Consider the following 15414-nt stretch of genomic DNA (forward strand, 5'->3'; position numbering starts at 1 on the left):
AAAGCAAATCCTAACGAAACTGCTTATTTACACAGTAATAATCTTTGTCTATAGGGGGCGCTTCATTGCATACAACTGAAATCGATGAATTAACATTGAAAACGACAGTTGACAGCTTGTCTATGTTTGTTTTGTATTTTCTGTTTATAAAAATTTATAGAAATAAATAGCATAGTTTTTTGCCCTATGGATTGGAAAAACTGTCGGATTTGTATGAGCAAGACAACCAAAGAGACACTGACTGGAGATTCAGACAATCAAACCGTAAAAAAACAGTTGCAGTTTGTAGCACCTGAAATAGTAAACTTTTCTACACATTTAAAGCTCCCAAACTGCAAATTGATTTTCAGGATTGGTCCGAGCCCCTTTTTATATGTAGCCAATGCCGGACAAGTTTGCAAACTGCATACAACTTCAAGAAACTGTGCTTGGACAACCATAATCACTTACAACCCTTCATAGACTGCAACTCTTTTGATAAGACTGACTTGGATGATGGGGACATTAAAAGTGAAAACTCTGACTCAGATACATTTATCTGCCACCACTGTGATAAAGTTTGTGGTACAAAAGCCCAACTAGAAACTCATTTGAAACAATCACATAAAAGCTTCCAATGTAAGAACTGTGAAGCTACTTTTACTTCAAAGACTGAGCTGAAATCTCACAGCAAAACTGAGCACCCCAACCAAGCTAAGTTGTTAAAGTTTCAATGTCAAAACTGTAGTAAACCTTTCTCACTTCTTAAAGACATTTTACACCACTGTACTACTGAACATTCAATGCTACAAAAAGACATAAAACCATATCATTGCAATGAGTGCCAAAAACGTTTTGCTTCCTGCAGTTTACTAATCCAACACAAAAAATACCATACTGGTGTTAGGTCATTTATATGCACCATATGTGGGAAATCTTTTGTTACAAGAAGGGACCTAAGTGGACATGAAAAGCTGCATAACAACCAAAGAAACTACAGCTGTACTGTTTGTGATAAAACCTTTAACACCAGTCAAAATTTGAAAACGCACACCTATGTTGTTCACACAGATTCTAGCCAGTGGAAGTATTCCTGTCCGATTTGTTCTAAAAGATTTGCAATGAAGGCTAATTGGAATGAGCACATTAAAAGACACAAGGGTAACAAAGAATATGAATGTTATGTTTGCAAAAAGCTGTTTGTCAGCAATCATGAAATGAAAAAACATGTCAAGCTACACTCAAACATTGCAACTTTAAAATGTTCTCAATGTGACAAACTTTATAGAGATAAAAGGTGTTTAGATCAGCACTTGTATAAAATCCATGGAGTGGGGGAGTGCAAGCAGGTGTTAAGAGTTAAAAAGTTTGTGTGTCACATTTGCCCTAGCCAATTTTATGACAATTCAAAACTCCAAAGACACATAAGAACTCACACTGGCAAGAAACCATTCAGTTGTAGTCAGTGTGATAAAAGGTTTATAGACAAGAGTTACTTGTCACAGCATTTGAAGAGTGTGCATAAAAGTTTTGAAATTTTTAGTACCAAAGACTTTTCTAAATATTTATAGGTAGTAAAGAAGGAAAAAACACAAATATGACTTTTATTTACTTAACTAGTCTGCTGTTCCCCATCAATTTTGTCAAACTGTTCATGTAGGTCTTTTGGAATTTCTATTTCTTTCAAATTGTCTTCTCCAATTTCGTCTTCAGTCCTAAAATAATCATGATTTTAAAATTAACCTGAAAATGTGTGTAATTAAATATAGTATACCTTATGAGAATATCCACTAAGTTCTCACAAGCCATCAAAGCTTTCTTGTCCTTTTCCCACTTATGCAGTTCCCTTAGTATAATATAGGCATTTTTACTTCTAATAAATTCCCTATTTATTCTTTTAGCGCACAACTGTGTCAGAGTTTCTAATAAAATGCACCTGTAATATATTAATTAAGTAAATAGTCAGAAACTAAATTTGTTTAAATACCGAATGTCAGGATCTTCCTCTCTACTTTTATCTGAAGGTAGATACTGCAGCTCTAAAGGTAACTTGTCATTATCTTCCTCATCAAACTCCTCAGGTCCAGCCAGAGGTAAAAGTAGTCTGGGTAAAATATCCACTTCTTCACTCAACAACCATTCATGAAAATCACTTTCAAAACAACAGTTTTTTAATGTGCCTAGAAAGTTTAATTAGGAAAAAAACAACAAAACTTTTTTAGCTCATTAGCTTACCCACAATACCCCCTCTTCTAATTAAAGAATCTTTATACTCAGTGAAAGGCAACAACCTCTGTATAGTGCATTTATCCTTTTCTAGGATATATGCCCTCACTCTAGAGCTTTGGGATAAATTTGATAGAACTGGCCCTAGATAGTGTAAGTTAGCTCCTTTGTTGTATACAATTTTAGTAAAAATCTCAATCAAACTATCAAAAGTCTTGCCACTTTCTTCTATAATATCCACAATCTTCTCAATTAAATGCTTAGGTCTGGTTAAGTTTGACAGAATCATGCAACACTGATCTGCAATTCTGCTGTCTTTATTAAAAATATGATCCAGACATTGCACCACTATATTTCCCGGCGGCTTTTGTAAAGGTGGGCATTCTTCAGTAGATAAGTTCAACAAAGCAGCAGCCCCTTCCTCTTTAGCAGAAATGTTAATGAGAGACAAACTAGTATCTTTTGATATGGCTGTGACTGAGTCCCCTAATAAACTAAGGAGCGACACGAGAAGCTTCGGGCATTTATAGATTGCCTCAACTCCCTCGGGAGTTCCCGTTAAACCTATTTAATTAGCTGGATTGTCTTTTAATGGTTAGAAATTAAAGTGTAGACCTACCTAAAATGTGTTCAACTGCAACAACCTTTAAATCTAGACGAGCACCGATCTGTACAAATTTTAGTAGTTCTTGTATCGCTTCGTCCATCGTTGAACTTTAAATATTGCTAGTTAGTAGGAGTCTGTTTCAAATATGGTTTCAATGTGAAATTTTCCAAAATTTTGACTTTAAAATTTGTGAGGTTAGACTACTGTCCCATGTTTTTGTGTTTATGTTTCTGTCAAATGTCAAACGTGCTATAGTGTCACTGTCTCTTCAATGCAATGACAGTCAATAGTCAATCCATCTGTCGAATTAAACGTCAATGTCACAAACCAGAGAGTGTTGACTGTTGTAAAAAATGGAGGTGAATTTTACAGAAATATCTAGCTTAACATAAACCTTCTTATTTTTTTGCTGTTTGAGACTGTAGTGAGTGAAAAATATGTGTTTATATCCAATTATTCACCCCTCGTTCTACTGACTGACTTTGGGTAAGTATTTAACTCAAAAAACCGATTTTTAGGACGCGTCATGTCACTGAACTGGAACACTGCCTCTTGTGTATATGTTTATGTTTTATTTAGCTCAAAAGTCAGTTTTTAACTACTAATACGTATCAAATAACTGCCTCGCCCTCCAATTTCATTGCTTTACAGTCATTGTGATGTGTTACATCATGTGATAACATGTTACTGGCAAAATATTTATAATAATAGAAATTAAAATATGGGTGATAGGAAGGGGCCTAATCCAATTAACATTCAAGTCATGTTCAGTAGGTTTAATTACTTGATGAGTTGTATTAATGATTATTGGGACATTGTACATTGTGATACCAATTGATATTTAATGATGCCCACTTCTAGTACCTACTCCTTGTTAGCTTTTTCATTTGAAAGTATTAGTATTCAATATTCAAGCCACTATCAGCTCAGCTACATGGTTTATATGGTAGATCATAAATTGTACTCATTTTATGTGGTTGTAATGTTTATTGGTAAATCTTGTTTAGGTTTTGATAACTAAAATTTAGGTTCAATTATCACTTTACTTATGAATACATAGAATTTAATAGCAATTAGTAGTAATATTTTTGTTTTAACTTAGGTTCAAACTGAGTAGGGCTTTTGAAGCTGAGACATTTTTCTTTAGTAGGTTCATAGAATTTATAGGAACTAGGAACAAGTTAACTAAGGAAAGCAATAAGCTTGGCAAAAGGTTAACTTGTAAAATAAAAAAAATTATAGGATAATTTTTGTTAGGACACCAGAATACAATATTAGTACTGTTGAATAAAAAATACTTGTTTCTTCAATTTGTTTGTAGTTTGTATGTGTATACCAAAACTTGAATTAAAAAAAAAAAAAACTTTCATATAGGCAAACAGTAGCATGAATATGTGTATGAGACAAAGTATTAGAAGTAATTTCTTTATTAAATGCAGGTTGGATAAAAAGAATGGCAAATTTTAAACTGCTTATTTTAAGTCTGCACTTTATGCAGTATTGCCATCAGTATGCTAATGCAGTATTGGCAAGTATAAAGGTTTAAATTGAGAGCACTTGATATCTGAAATAAATTGATTCAAGCTGTGTATGTAGAGTAGCTTTTTAGATTTATTATTTGGTTTTTTACATCTCAGTCAGCTGCTTTACTTAGTTTCATCCTTTTGGTTTATTTTAGTAATTTCAGGTTTGACTTCCACACAGTGGATATTTTAATAAACTGGTGGAGACAAATCCTTGTGATTTTTAGACTTTTGCACAATTTATGAAAGCATTCTGTGTTGACTACTACTTCGTGTTTATTCTAGAGTATTAATTATCTATTAACATAGAAGATTAAATACTGCAGTAAATCTATGTTTTGTATCTGTTCATTAGGTTATTTAAACTTGAGCTGGACTATACAAGTTATGTGATATTACTAATTCAAATTGTTTCATTAGAAAAACTTTAAAATGGTTAACTGCAAATTATAAAATATAATCCTGATATCAAAGTTAAATTTTATGAAAAAAATTCCACCAAATTGTGTCAACTGTAGGTATAGTAAATTTGAACAGCAAACACCAGATAAACATGAGTAGGCTGTAATTTAGTGTATGTACATATTGTTCTACTTTGGTTTTATTTATACCACTGTATATTACTTATTTCTGAAGCTTGGACAGATATTTTGTTGTCCTGATTAATCTACTGAATATAGAGATTATAGCCTTGACAGCTCAAGACACTGGTTAATATTTTTTTTTAGTTTTGTAAGTTCTATAATTTAGTTTCACTTGACATAGATTATGATTTTTTATAGGGAAGATAATACATCAAGGGAAATCTGCTGGGTTTAGTCTCTAGGGGTGTGAAAAGATATTATCTGGCGACCCTAATGCGGGAAAGTCCTTTGATGTTTGCCAATAGATTTGATGGCTACATCAGCACCCTAATCAAGTTCTTTGAACTCTCCTTCAAAACTTATAATAGTAGGGTGACCTCTAACCAGCATTACGGTACTTAGTGTATATTTTTGCTTGATTAATAAACAAAACTTACGTAAATGATCGCCTACTAACTAGCATATTGGTACTTAATCTGCTAAAGTGATAATTATGACTTTCATTCTCTTATAAGGACCTCGGTCACTAAACCTTCTATTGAATTAGCATTAATCTCCTATGTACCGTTAAAATTTCAAATATATGCAAAATTGGCATACACAAAAACACGAAATATTTGTCAGGTACAGTACGGCTTGTCATCTAATAATATAAAAAACGGTACGGCCATATGGCAAGTAGAAAATAATTTAGGAAGACGTTTTTATTTGGGAAATTTTAAGACATCCGTTACCAGAATAGTTGCGAGGCTGTTTGTTAAGTAACACTAATAAGTAAACGGGCAAAAGGGTGTGTGCTACCAATAAAAAACTTGTCTAATTGAATGTATTAATTTTAGCAGCTCCAAAATAGGTAAAGTATCTAAAAGAGTACCTTTTGTTGTTTGATAGTTTGGCAAAAAACAATTAGTCGACAGAGATTAGATCTGGAGTTTTGGCCCAACTACCGTTAGGCTAATTTTAGAGTTCTGTTGCAATAACAATAAAAGGACAGATGTTTTATGTTGGTGGTTTTAATCGTGTTAACTGTTTTGACTATTTGCATTGTTAAAGATTCAACGTTTTTTAATCAGTAAATTCTTCACAGGTTATTTATTTTTTTGGGTGTGATGACATTTTTGAACGCGGCCACAGATTAGGGAATGTTATAAATTCATTGGATGCTTTTCCGTTTTCTCGAATGCGACCGAGCCCGGGCGTTTTCTGGCCGAGTTTTCCAACGAATTTCCAGTTTCATGCGGGAGCTTGGCTGCGTTCAAGCTCAGCTTCAGTTTAAACTAGGCTTAAACCGCCAAATAACCTACATTATCCCAAAAAGGGGTGTGTTCAATTCGGGTTGGATTAAATTAAAATGCTTTGGCCCTGACCTCTAGGTTATATAGTTATCTCTTTTCAGTTAATAACGTGACAATCTGCTGGGGTGAGTTTGTCGTGTTAGTGCATTTTTCCATCGCAGGTGGATTTCCCCCTTTGTCAGTTTTTCCAACCTTCATTAAAAATACGGAATCAATACGGAAGAATGAGTAATAGTTTTAAGGGACTATAGAAACAGTGTGAAACCAACCAAGATCCAGCCCGACCATCAGCATGACCCTAAGCTGCTACGATGTGTTCTGCGTCAATTTCACCAAAGTAATTTCTTTGAATTGACTTTTGTGTGTGGCATTCAACTAATAATAATTAGAGGTAAAACTTCTAGCATGAGTTTTTCGGTTTTGTGGGTCTCACTCTGATTACGGCTTTGTCTTACGTGACTATCACAAACGCAGTCAAGTATATCCAGCTTTAGTTACACGTTTCGCCTTTATACCAGTCAACAATGCATGTGGTTTTGATTGGAAATTTGCACTAATTATGTTATCAAAAGTGTTGATTGAATGAGTTCACCATTAATTAATAAACTCTTTTTTTACTCCTTATCTTAATTCTGTGACAGTGTAGTAATGCAGTTTTTTTGATAGAACAAATAGTTTTTGTATGAAATGTAACCCAATTAAGGGAATCATTTGCAAAAAGATATCCTCCCTAATGGGATTGGGGGAATCGTCTTGATTTACTGGCGCAGTCAGGGTTAGAAGATGTCTGTCACGCAATAGCCAAAGGTTAATAATAATTTAGTATCAATTTAATTTAGTAAAAGGATGAAAGACTTGAACGTGGCATTTTTAGAGATATTCAGATACAAAGCTTAAAGACCGTTCACATTAAGCTAAACCAAATTAAGTTAGGTGGCCCCATTGCCAACATGGTAGTTTAGTTATATGTATATTTTAATAGTTATTTAACCAACGAGTGTATTAATGAAAGCGATTAATAATCGAAATGGATTAAATAACAATATAAATTAAATTTGGTTAAATAAAATTGAAATTATTAATCACCAATTAATATAAGAGTTGGTTACAAAATTTTTCCGTCTACTGTAGTCTATAATAAACATTTATTATCCTAAAAGGTAAACCGAAATCATATACACCCTTGACAATAACAGTGACAGTTAGTTCTGTCGTTAATGGTGGATGTCAACTTAATAATGTGCGTCTATGTTTAATACAAATAAAGAAGGATAGAACTATACTATGAGCCTATGAGCGTATTTGGTTGCCTATGATAAAATTGTGCATTGAACAGTTGAAAAGCCTCATGGAGTGAGGGGAGCTTTTTTGACGTCACGATGACGTAATTTGGGAAAACCATTAGTTGACCAACTGTCAAATTACGTCATTGCGCTCTACTCGCTCTATGGAGCTGGAAAACGAATGCGGCCAATGAGTCCCATTAATGCATGATTTAGAAGCACAGTTATGGAAAATTCAAAATTACCCATATGACATCAATGGAAAGAAGAGACTCGACCATTGGCAACTAATACTTTTGACAAAGATAAATGAGATGTAAAACTTATAGATTATAGTTTGGCATGTGTCAGTTTGTAGGAGCGGATGTGACGCAACAAGAAATCAATCAGGCTTTCTCTTAAAGTGGTCATGTGACCTATTGTTATATGACATCACATGTGCCTTCTGCAGACTGAAACCATACATGAAATAGACTTCAAATATAATGCAGAATTCATCAATAAAAATATAGTGAATAAAAAACATTTTGATATATTTTGAGCCTCTCATATTTTCAGATGCTGACCTATGGAAACATCAGACATTTAATAATTCTAATTTATTGCTGGTTACCGAATCATAAATTTGTCGGCCTGCCCCAATGCGACTATTAAATTAGTCGGAATTACGTACAGAAGAACGGTAATTAAGTTAGTTCATACTAAAGTCCTTTGGACGACGGCACAGTATCGATTCAAGCGTGGTTTGTGTTGTTTCTTCTCTTTATTGTTGTGCCCCGCCGGAAAGGGAAACGCTCTGTCATTGTTACCGGGAATTGACTTTGTTCGTATTGAAAGCCGAAATTGTCCGCATTTGTACGGATTATCAAGGGTGTGCGGCAAAATCGGGACGTTGCCAATCTATGTACACGGTGCAAATTGGAAAATTGCGTCAAAAGGGGTCGCAAATATTTCAATTAGGGGTAATGCACCCCAATGTATGACAATAGCAATTTGTTTTTGGTGCATTAGGTTTTTGTTTTCTTCAGTTTTCAGCAAAATAAAGTTATAAATGACATTTTAGAAAAACGATTGTTGCCATAAGAGTCAAAAAATGTATCCATAACCACACATAACACACATTTTTTTTTTTGGAAATTCAACATCCTGTAGCTCCTAAACGAAGCCATTGCATACTAACGTGTATACAGCAAAATATCCTTTAGTCGATCTGATTCCTAAGTTTGTATAAAAACTTTGATTTTTTGTATCTCGAAAACGAAACATTTAAACAAACGCGTTTACATGAGGATTTCTCATTACTTTTATGTTCTGGTGTATATTTTCCAATAAAACTTGGAACACTTTGTGTTTTGATGTTTTAGTTTTAAAGTCGTCCCTTGTTTCTTTCACATTATATCTTAACTTTGAACAGAGTGTCTCAAATTAGTTGTACATACAGGGTAATTCAAATTCGACCCTCACCATTGGGATCTCAGAAACCATAAGAGATACGAGAAATTTTAAATGGGGGCAAAGTTGCGCAATTTAAAGCTCAACCAAATTCTGTTTTAAAAATTTCGATTTTCCTAGTAGTTCCGAAGATATCCGAAAAAAACTGAAAATTTGATTTTTTGTTTTTATTTATTTCTAACCTTATTTGAAGAGATATCCCAAAACTAAAAGCATCTTTTCATTGCCACTTTTTCCTAGCTATTCGATGATGGATTCAAATTTTCCACACGACGTTTCGTTTTTTGTCAGTCATCATCAACTTTCTTTTTCTTATGGGCGCCATATTGGATTTTTAGCCCACCAAATAGTACGTTTTATTCTGATTTTAGTGATGTATAATAACTTATGATTTGCTTGATAAATGACAAAATATTTCAATAAAATTTCAAAATCAATTAATTTTACTTTAGTTATTGGCTTTGAGTTAATGGGCTGTTTTGTGAAATGTCATTATTTGACAGTACTTGTCAAACACGATAATTCGGACGATCATTAGAGCAAGTCAATCATAGTTAAAAATGTATCTAGAAAAGAAACCCCCACAGAAAATGTTATTATTATACAAGCATTGCTGAACTATTTAGGTTAATCAGAAAAAGAGATTTGTCAGCATTATCTCTAACTTAAACAGCTCATTTATGTTTCCAAGAGAAATATCATCATTTTAGGAACTTTATTTTTTGCCAAATTTAAATTCTTTATAATGTTTAGTGCAAGTTTATAGTTATTTATACAGCAAGTGACTTAAACCATTTTTTATTTATTCATATTTATTCGAGTGAATAAACCGGTTTAAGTCACTTGTACACCTTTGTGACTAAGTATGTTCAGGCTAATTGCGTGTGACAAGTACTACCAAGTAATCTTCATAAAACGTCTCACTCAAAGCTAACTAAGGTGAAATTAGTTTTTATTGAATTATTTTGGTATTTATGAAGCAAATCATAAGTTATGATACATCATTAAAATCAGAATAAAACGTACTATTTGGTGGGCTAAAAATCCAATATGGCGCCCATAAGAAAAAAGAAAGTTGATGATGACTGACAAAAAACGAAACGTCGTGTGGCAAATTTGAATCCATTATCGAATATCTGGGAAAAAGTGGCAATGAAAAGATGCTTTTAGTTTTGGGATGTCTCTTCAAATAAGGTTAGAAATAAATAAAAATCAATTTTTAAGTTTTTTCCGGATATCTTCGAAAGTACTCGGAAAATCGAAATTTTTAAAACGGCATTTGGTTGAGCTTTTCCGTGCGCAACTTTGCCCCAATTTAAACTTTCTCGTATCTCTTATAGTTTCCGAGATCCCAATGGTGCGGGTCGAATTTGAATTACCCTGTATATTGGGATATTCATGTGATACAGTTTGACAGTTAGTAATAAAAAATCAGTCAAGTTCTTTCAGTTCATCTCTGTTGAGTATCTATTTTTCCGGAAAACGACAAAATAATTCAATTTGGCAACCGGGATTAAGTTTCTTATAGAAACCTCTAAAACTTTCTCCATTTAACCGAGCCTGTAGCTCTTAAGGTTACCAATATCCCAAAACATGTATAACCAATTTGGGACACACTATGTTATACTTAAGTGTTAAACTAATTTGTGTCGTGACGCTATAGAAATTAAATTACTGATTAATTGTTCTATTTTTCACAGTAGTTTGTGTTTGGCACAGCCACAAACTGATCGCTTTTGATTAACTTCATAGTAGCAGCATCATGTTTTTGCATGACAAGCCTTCAGTTTTTCTTACATTCATTGTCAACTTAAATAAACATTATAGATTTTGTGCCATTTACGAAATTAGTTGCAATAATTTGTTGTAGTGAATTTCAAGCATGAAAAATACTTGGTATTTAGTTTTTTCATGTCGTTTTCGCTTTCAAGCTCGACCGCAACCTGCTCGATAATTCAATTAAATCTGCCCATAACTGTATTGTTTTCGACACCAATCTAGTCGATTAGGCAATAATAAAATATTTATATGAATAAGTAAGTATGTAGGATTTTTACCGAAATTTCTAATCAAGGTTGGATCGCCGTGTAACTGTAGCGGTGTCGCGTTTGAAATTTTAATGGGGCCCCCCGATTACAATAATAATAATTATAACGGGTTAGAAAAGTAAAAGTGTTGTACTTGTTTCGCGTTCGGCTGGTCGACAATAAACTAGTGCAGTAGCCAGTGTAGCGACAACCATGTCCGGTGGTGTCGGAATTTCGAAAAGACTTTAGTCAGTCAACAACAATCGGGTGTCGAGTATGTGGTGCATTTTGCGCATCTTGTAATGAATTCGTGGTGCGTGCGTGTGTTTTAATTGCGGAATTTCAATAAAAAGTATTTTCACCACAACCATTTTGAAACCATAAACATGTTGCAACTAGCCATACCAAATAAGAGCAACCCTTTGGCGGTTTTAAATCTCCTGTCAGGGGTGTCACCCAAATATACGGTAGGTGTGATTATTGATGAGTTAAGTGTCCTTCAAATGTATTTTTATACAAACCGTTTTAAGGCGTCTGGAATTGTAAACAATAATGCAATTCCCAGTCAATCCAGGCCGTAACCTCGACGTTCCAAATGTAACTCCGTTGCCAATATTATTACCCATTTGGCCAACACACACTCCAGATTTATGCGTTCTATAAAATTTTGTTTACCCCCCGATCCATAAATGTGTTTTAAAGTTTAATACGTTTTATAGGCACCAGGACGTGTTACGCTATAGTTTTACAGTAATATGCAGCCGGAATTAATTATTTTAGTGCTTGGAAGTTTTTATATAAAACCAGCGACCATAGAAAGGAAATCGCTCGCGATTGTAATAAATTGCAACATTTTCTTCTAAGCGGAGAAGATATAAATCACCGCAAAACTGCCTTATTCCTGTTTATGGGTGGATTAAGTTGTGTTTAATTGCGTGCTTAAACGGCCCATAAAAATGAAGAATTAACGGAAGTCAATCAATGGGTTGTCTGAGCACCAATGAAGTTTTTCCAATTCACCCATTTTTGGAAAGATTCTGAAATGTACTTGAAAAATTAACCGAGCTCGAAATAAATTATCTGCTTGAAACATCTGCGACTTTTTGCAACAAGTTTAGAGTGTCTAGTGAACAGTTGGCCAATGTAAACTTTCCGATTTTAAAGCATTAGGACGCTGTCAACACTATTGAGTTTCTGAAAAAATACACAAAATATGGTATGATGTGCAAATGGAAAAGTGTTGAAAATAAATAAGTTAAACAGCGTGCGACCACTTAACTTTTCCGATCACTTTGGGAAAAAAGTGTAAGCGAGAACTTGTTTATCAAAATTTTACAGATTGTTTTCCAAAGGTTGGCACTAAGTTCCATACAATTCTAATCTTTTTGGAAATTTGACCAAAAAAGGTCTCTAAGGAACTTGGAATAGACAAGTCTATCTTCATTCTATCTGGATTTTCAGTTATTATTATTATAGAATATAATTTTGAATATTGGAAGTATAAATTACACAAAAATTCACCTGGAATATTTTTCGAAAAGTCACGAAAAAGCCTTTAAAATAAACTGTTTTACTTATACTCTTTTAAGAACTTAGAAACTTCCTTCCTTCCTAAGAATCCCATTAAGGGATATTTACTTTAAAATGTAAGATGAGATCCCCGTTTTAGCTTATAACCCACCATTAGACCTAAAAGTATAAAAGGGAGGCTTCAGTTTACTTATTCTAATATTCCAGCTTCTTTTCAGGTCCATTTGAATTACTAATGATGCTCATTTTATATTCAAACACGTTATAGAACTTATAACCAACTTTTTTTATTATTTTTTTCTTATGAATTCAAGTTTGTTTTAACCACGAAGTAATCTAGTTATTTTATTATAGAGAAAAGTGAATTTTCTGACTTACAAATTAGTGATTAAATGTCACTCTGTAACTACCACCAGTAGAACCAAGTTAAAATCAAATTACCAAAAATACAGTTTTTTGAAATAAGTTATTTATAAATGAAATCAATTTAAATTAGGAAGGCGTCACAGTGATAATGTGCATTATGGTCAAAACAAAGGGTAGGAAATATCAAACATTTGAACTATACATTTTGTTGTAGAATGTGTAACTTTACACATGGTGTACATTGTTGGGATGTAATCGCATTTTAGCCTAGTTTCTAAGTTATTAGGTATATTCTACACTCGTTAAATTATTTAACTTAACTGCTAACTTTAGAGTAAAACTTTTAACAACGCGCTTAGTTGTGTTAATACTTTCATCTAAAAATAATGAGCCAACAAGTTTGTAGCACTTTATAGGCGCAGAGACTGACGGATTTCCTGCTATGAAACTGACAACGCAGACGAATGGCCTCTTTTATTTTCAAATATTTAGGCATCATATGTCTTGAGGCGATTCGCAAAATAAAAAACTAAAACACGCACTCAGCCACATGTGTCCCACAGAACAAGTGTGAATGGAAAAATCGACAATTGTTTAAAATAACCATCAGAGTTGATGAACCTTGGAACGCAAACAACGTTGGGAACGCACATTGCCTGTTGCATATACTATTTTTTGTCGTTTGCTACGATATTATCGGTTGTTTATTTACTAGATCTGTTACTTATCCAGAGATCGAGCCTGTAACGTTTTAATCGCAACTCTATTCCAGACGTTATGCTCTGAACCGGGAGGCTGCCCGGCCGACATGCAGATTTCGGAGGCCGCTGGTGGGGCCCCCGAGCCGGGAGTGGAGCCCTGCCGCTTTCCCAAGTTGGAGGAGTGCGCCCATTTTCATTACGAACGGGTCCAATTACCCAATTCCCTTCAAGTCGCTTTACAAACGAGTATGGATCAGTCGCTACATTCCCAACATAGTAAGTTAATTATCACTTGGCGCTAAAATTGCGTTTTTAAACTGTTTTACCAAGTATCGGGTTACGTTGACCTATAAATATTTTCTCAGTAACACATTAATCACTTTCTTTAGCAAATGAGGAGGAAGAGTCGGAATGGTTTATGGTACAAGTTACATCGGGAGAGGAATGCTGGTTGGTGCAAAGGAATTTTGAAAATTTCAAGATGCTGGACGAGCAGCTGCACCAGTGTATTTTCGACAGGAAGATTTCTCTGTTGCCCGACTTATCGAAGGTCTCGATCAACGAAGAGGATCTCGAGGTACTTTTATTTTATCCACTCAGATTAGCTAAATCTGTCTTTATTTAAAAGAGTAGTAGAAATTATTAAAAATTACAGGGTAGAATTGTAGGTATGCGTAAATTTGTTTCAATGCACTGTTGTCACAGTGTAGAACAAACAAAGATAGAAAGCATAAGCGTCGTTTTGCAGTGCATGGCTGCTTACCCGAATGAATGAATGATCTCTTTCTAATAACATCTTTCGTTTAAATTTACACAAAATTTCTGATGTCATCCTAATTAACGTGGATTTTCCGTATGATAACCTATTGATAGTTTTTGTAAATGATTGGATTATAACGATCGATCAGTCTGTCAGGATTATCGGATGGTGGATTGCTGTGGCGGATTCAACCATTGTTTCAAAGAAGTGGGAAATAGGAATGAATAGGAAATAAGCCCTGCACACAAATTTTTGAACTGATATCGATATCTTAATGAATAACTCAAGCGCAGCATAGCGGTAGCATAACTAGTTATCGATTACTAATTACTTTTACATTTTTAAAGTGTCAGTACGTTGACCAAGGCAAACTGTATAAAACTTGATCTACGGTAAAGTGCTTTTAAAATTGTCTTGTACTGGAATTCGATTACCACGAAATCACAGTTCTAACACTCAATTTCTAAGTCGTCGGTCTGCCATTAAAATCCAATAAAACAACCAGCCAAGTCTAATGCAAAGTCGTTTTAATCCAGCCCGAATACGCCGCAATCCTCTTGTCAATTAGGTCGCGTATACTGGTGGTTTAATGCAAAACTTCTCTTGAGTTGTGCAAGCGGGTTTTTAACTCATGTTTAGAAAGCCCGAGATTGAAAATTTCCAAGGCGAAATGTTAAGGCTACTGGCTAGAATGTAAGGCATTTGTCTCGGATAATATCGCCGTAAATTTGTCGATGCGGAAACTCTAAAAGAAACTCGACGATGTTGTAAAATATTTCGGTTCCATTCGCGTTATTAGGACAGTCATATATTCTTAGTGCGTTAGCTCAACGACCCAGAAAATATATCATCCAGAAAATGTTAGACGTTCCGTCGCCGGTTTCGAGGAATAGGCCAATTTGCCAATGTCGCATCGAGTCGAAATGTTACACAGGATGTTTATCGGTTTAAAGTCAAGTTTTATGTTATTTTTATTTTTAGTTACTCAAATACAACTTGCTTTCGTATTGGGCTAATGATAACAGGAAAAAAATATATAAATGGTGGAAACTTTCAATTGAGTACTACTTCTGCTACATAA

The 15414-nt window shown here is 34.2% G+C and overlaps 3 protein-coding genes across 6 annotated transcripts in view; 2 read left to right on the plus strand and 1 right to left on the minus strand.

The window, feature by feature from the left end:
* Window positions 1-109: 109 nt before the first annotated feature.
* On the plus strand, window positions 110-1575 carry LOC145727013 (uncharacterized). Its single transcript, XM_081976389.1, has 2 exons — window positions 110-300; window positions 351-1575. The coding sequence occupies exons 1-2, from the start codon at window positions 187-189 to the stop codon at window positions 1548-1550; spliced, it is 1314 nt and encodes a 437-aa protein (XP_081832515.1). The 5' UTR covers window positions 110-186; the 3' UTR covers window positions 1551-1575.
* Window positions 1567-3051, minus strand: LOC145727017 (co-chaperone protein HGH1 homolog). Its single transcript, XM_081976394.1, has 5 exons — window positions 2825-3051; window positions 2215-2769; window positions 1967-2159; window positions 1754-1915; window positions 1567-1694 (listed from the first exon to the last, which is right to left on the minus strand). The coding sequence occupies exons 1-5, from the start codon at window positions 2910-2912 to the stop codon at window positions 1592-1594; spliced, it is 1101 nt and encodes a 366-aa protein (XP_081832520.1). The 5' UTR covers window positions 2913-3051; the 3' UTR covers window positions 1567-1591.
* Window positions 3052-3157: 106 nt separating this feature from the next.
* Window positions 3158-15414, plus strand: part of CdGAPr (GTPase-activating protein CdGAPr) — a 28453-nt gene continuing 16196 nt past the window's right edge. For 3 of the 4 annotated variants that reach the window (XM_081976355.1, XM_081976356.1, XM_081976357.1), the window contains exons 1-3: window positions 11183-11443; window positions 13645-13849; window positions 13963-14150. In XM_081976355.1, the coding sequence (XP_081832481.1) occupies window positions 11363-11443; window positions 13645-13849; window positions 13963-14150 (474 nt within the window). In that variant the 5' untranslated portion in view covers window positions 11183-11362. Of the gene's footprint in view, window positions 3299-11182; window positions 11444-13644; window positions 13850-13962; window positions 14151-15414 lie in introns of those variants that run through there. The other variant, XM_081976358.1, reaches the window with a different exon arrangement.

Source organism: Ips typographus, linkage group LG3 (genome assembly GCF_016097725.1).
Source record: "Ips typographus isolate SLU linkage group LG3, UJ_Ityp_2.0, whole genome shotgun sequence".
Classification (NCBI taxonomy): domain Eukaryota; kingdom Metazoa; phylum Arthropoda; class Insecta; order Coleoptera; family Curculionidae; genus Ips; species Ips typographus.

Bases quoted from the DNA above. Each gene is read 5' to 3' on its own strand.
- LOC145727017 (XM_081976394.1), bottom strand. From the start codon at position 2,912: ATGGACGAAGCGATACAAGAACTACTAAAATTTGTACAGATCGGTGCT. The intron at 2,770-2,824 runs GTAGGTCTACAC...CTAATTAAATAG, and splicing joins TGCAGTTGAACACATTTTAG to GTTTAACGGGAACTCCCGAG. The intron at 2,160-2,214 runs GTAAGCTAATGA...TAAACTTTCTAG, and splicing joins TAGAAGAGGGGGTATTGTGG to GCACATTAAAAAACTGTTGT.
- LOC145727013 (XM_081976389.1), top strand. From the start codon at position 187: ATGGATTGGAAAAACTGTCGGATTTGTATGAGCAAGACAACCAAAGAG. The intron at 301-350 runs GTAAACTTTTCT...ATTGATTTTCAG, and splicing joins AGTTTGTAGCACCTGAAATA to GATTGGTCCGAGCCCCTTTT.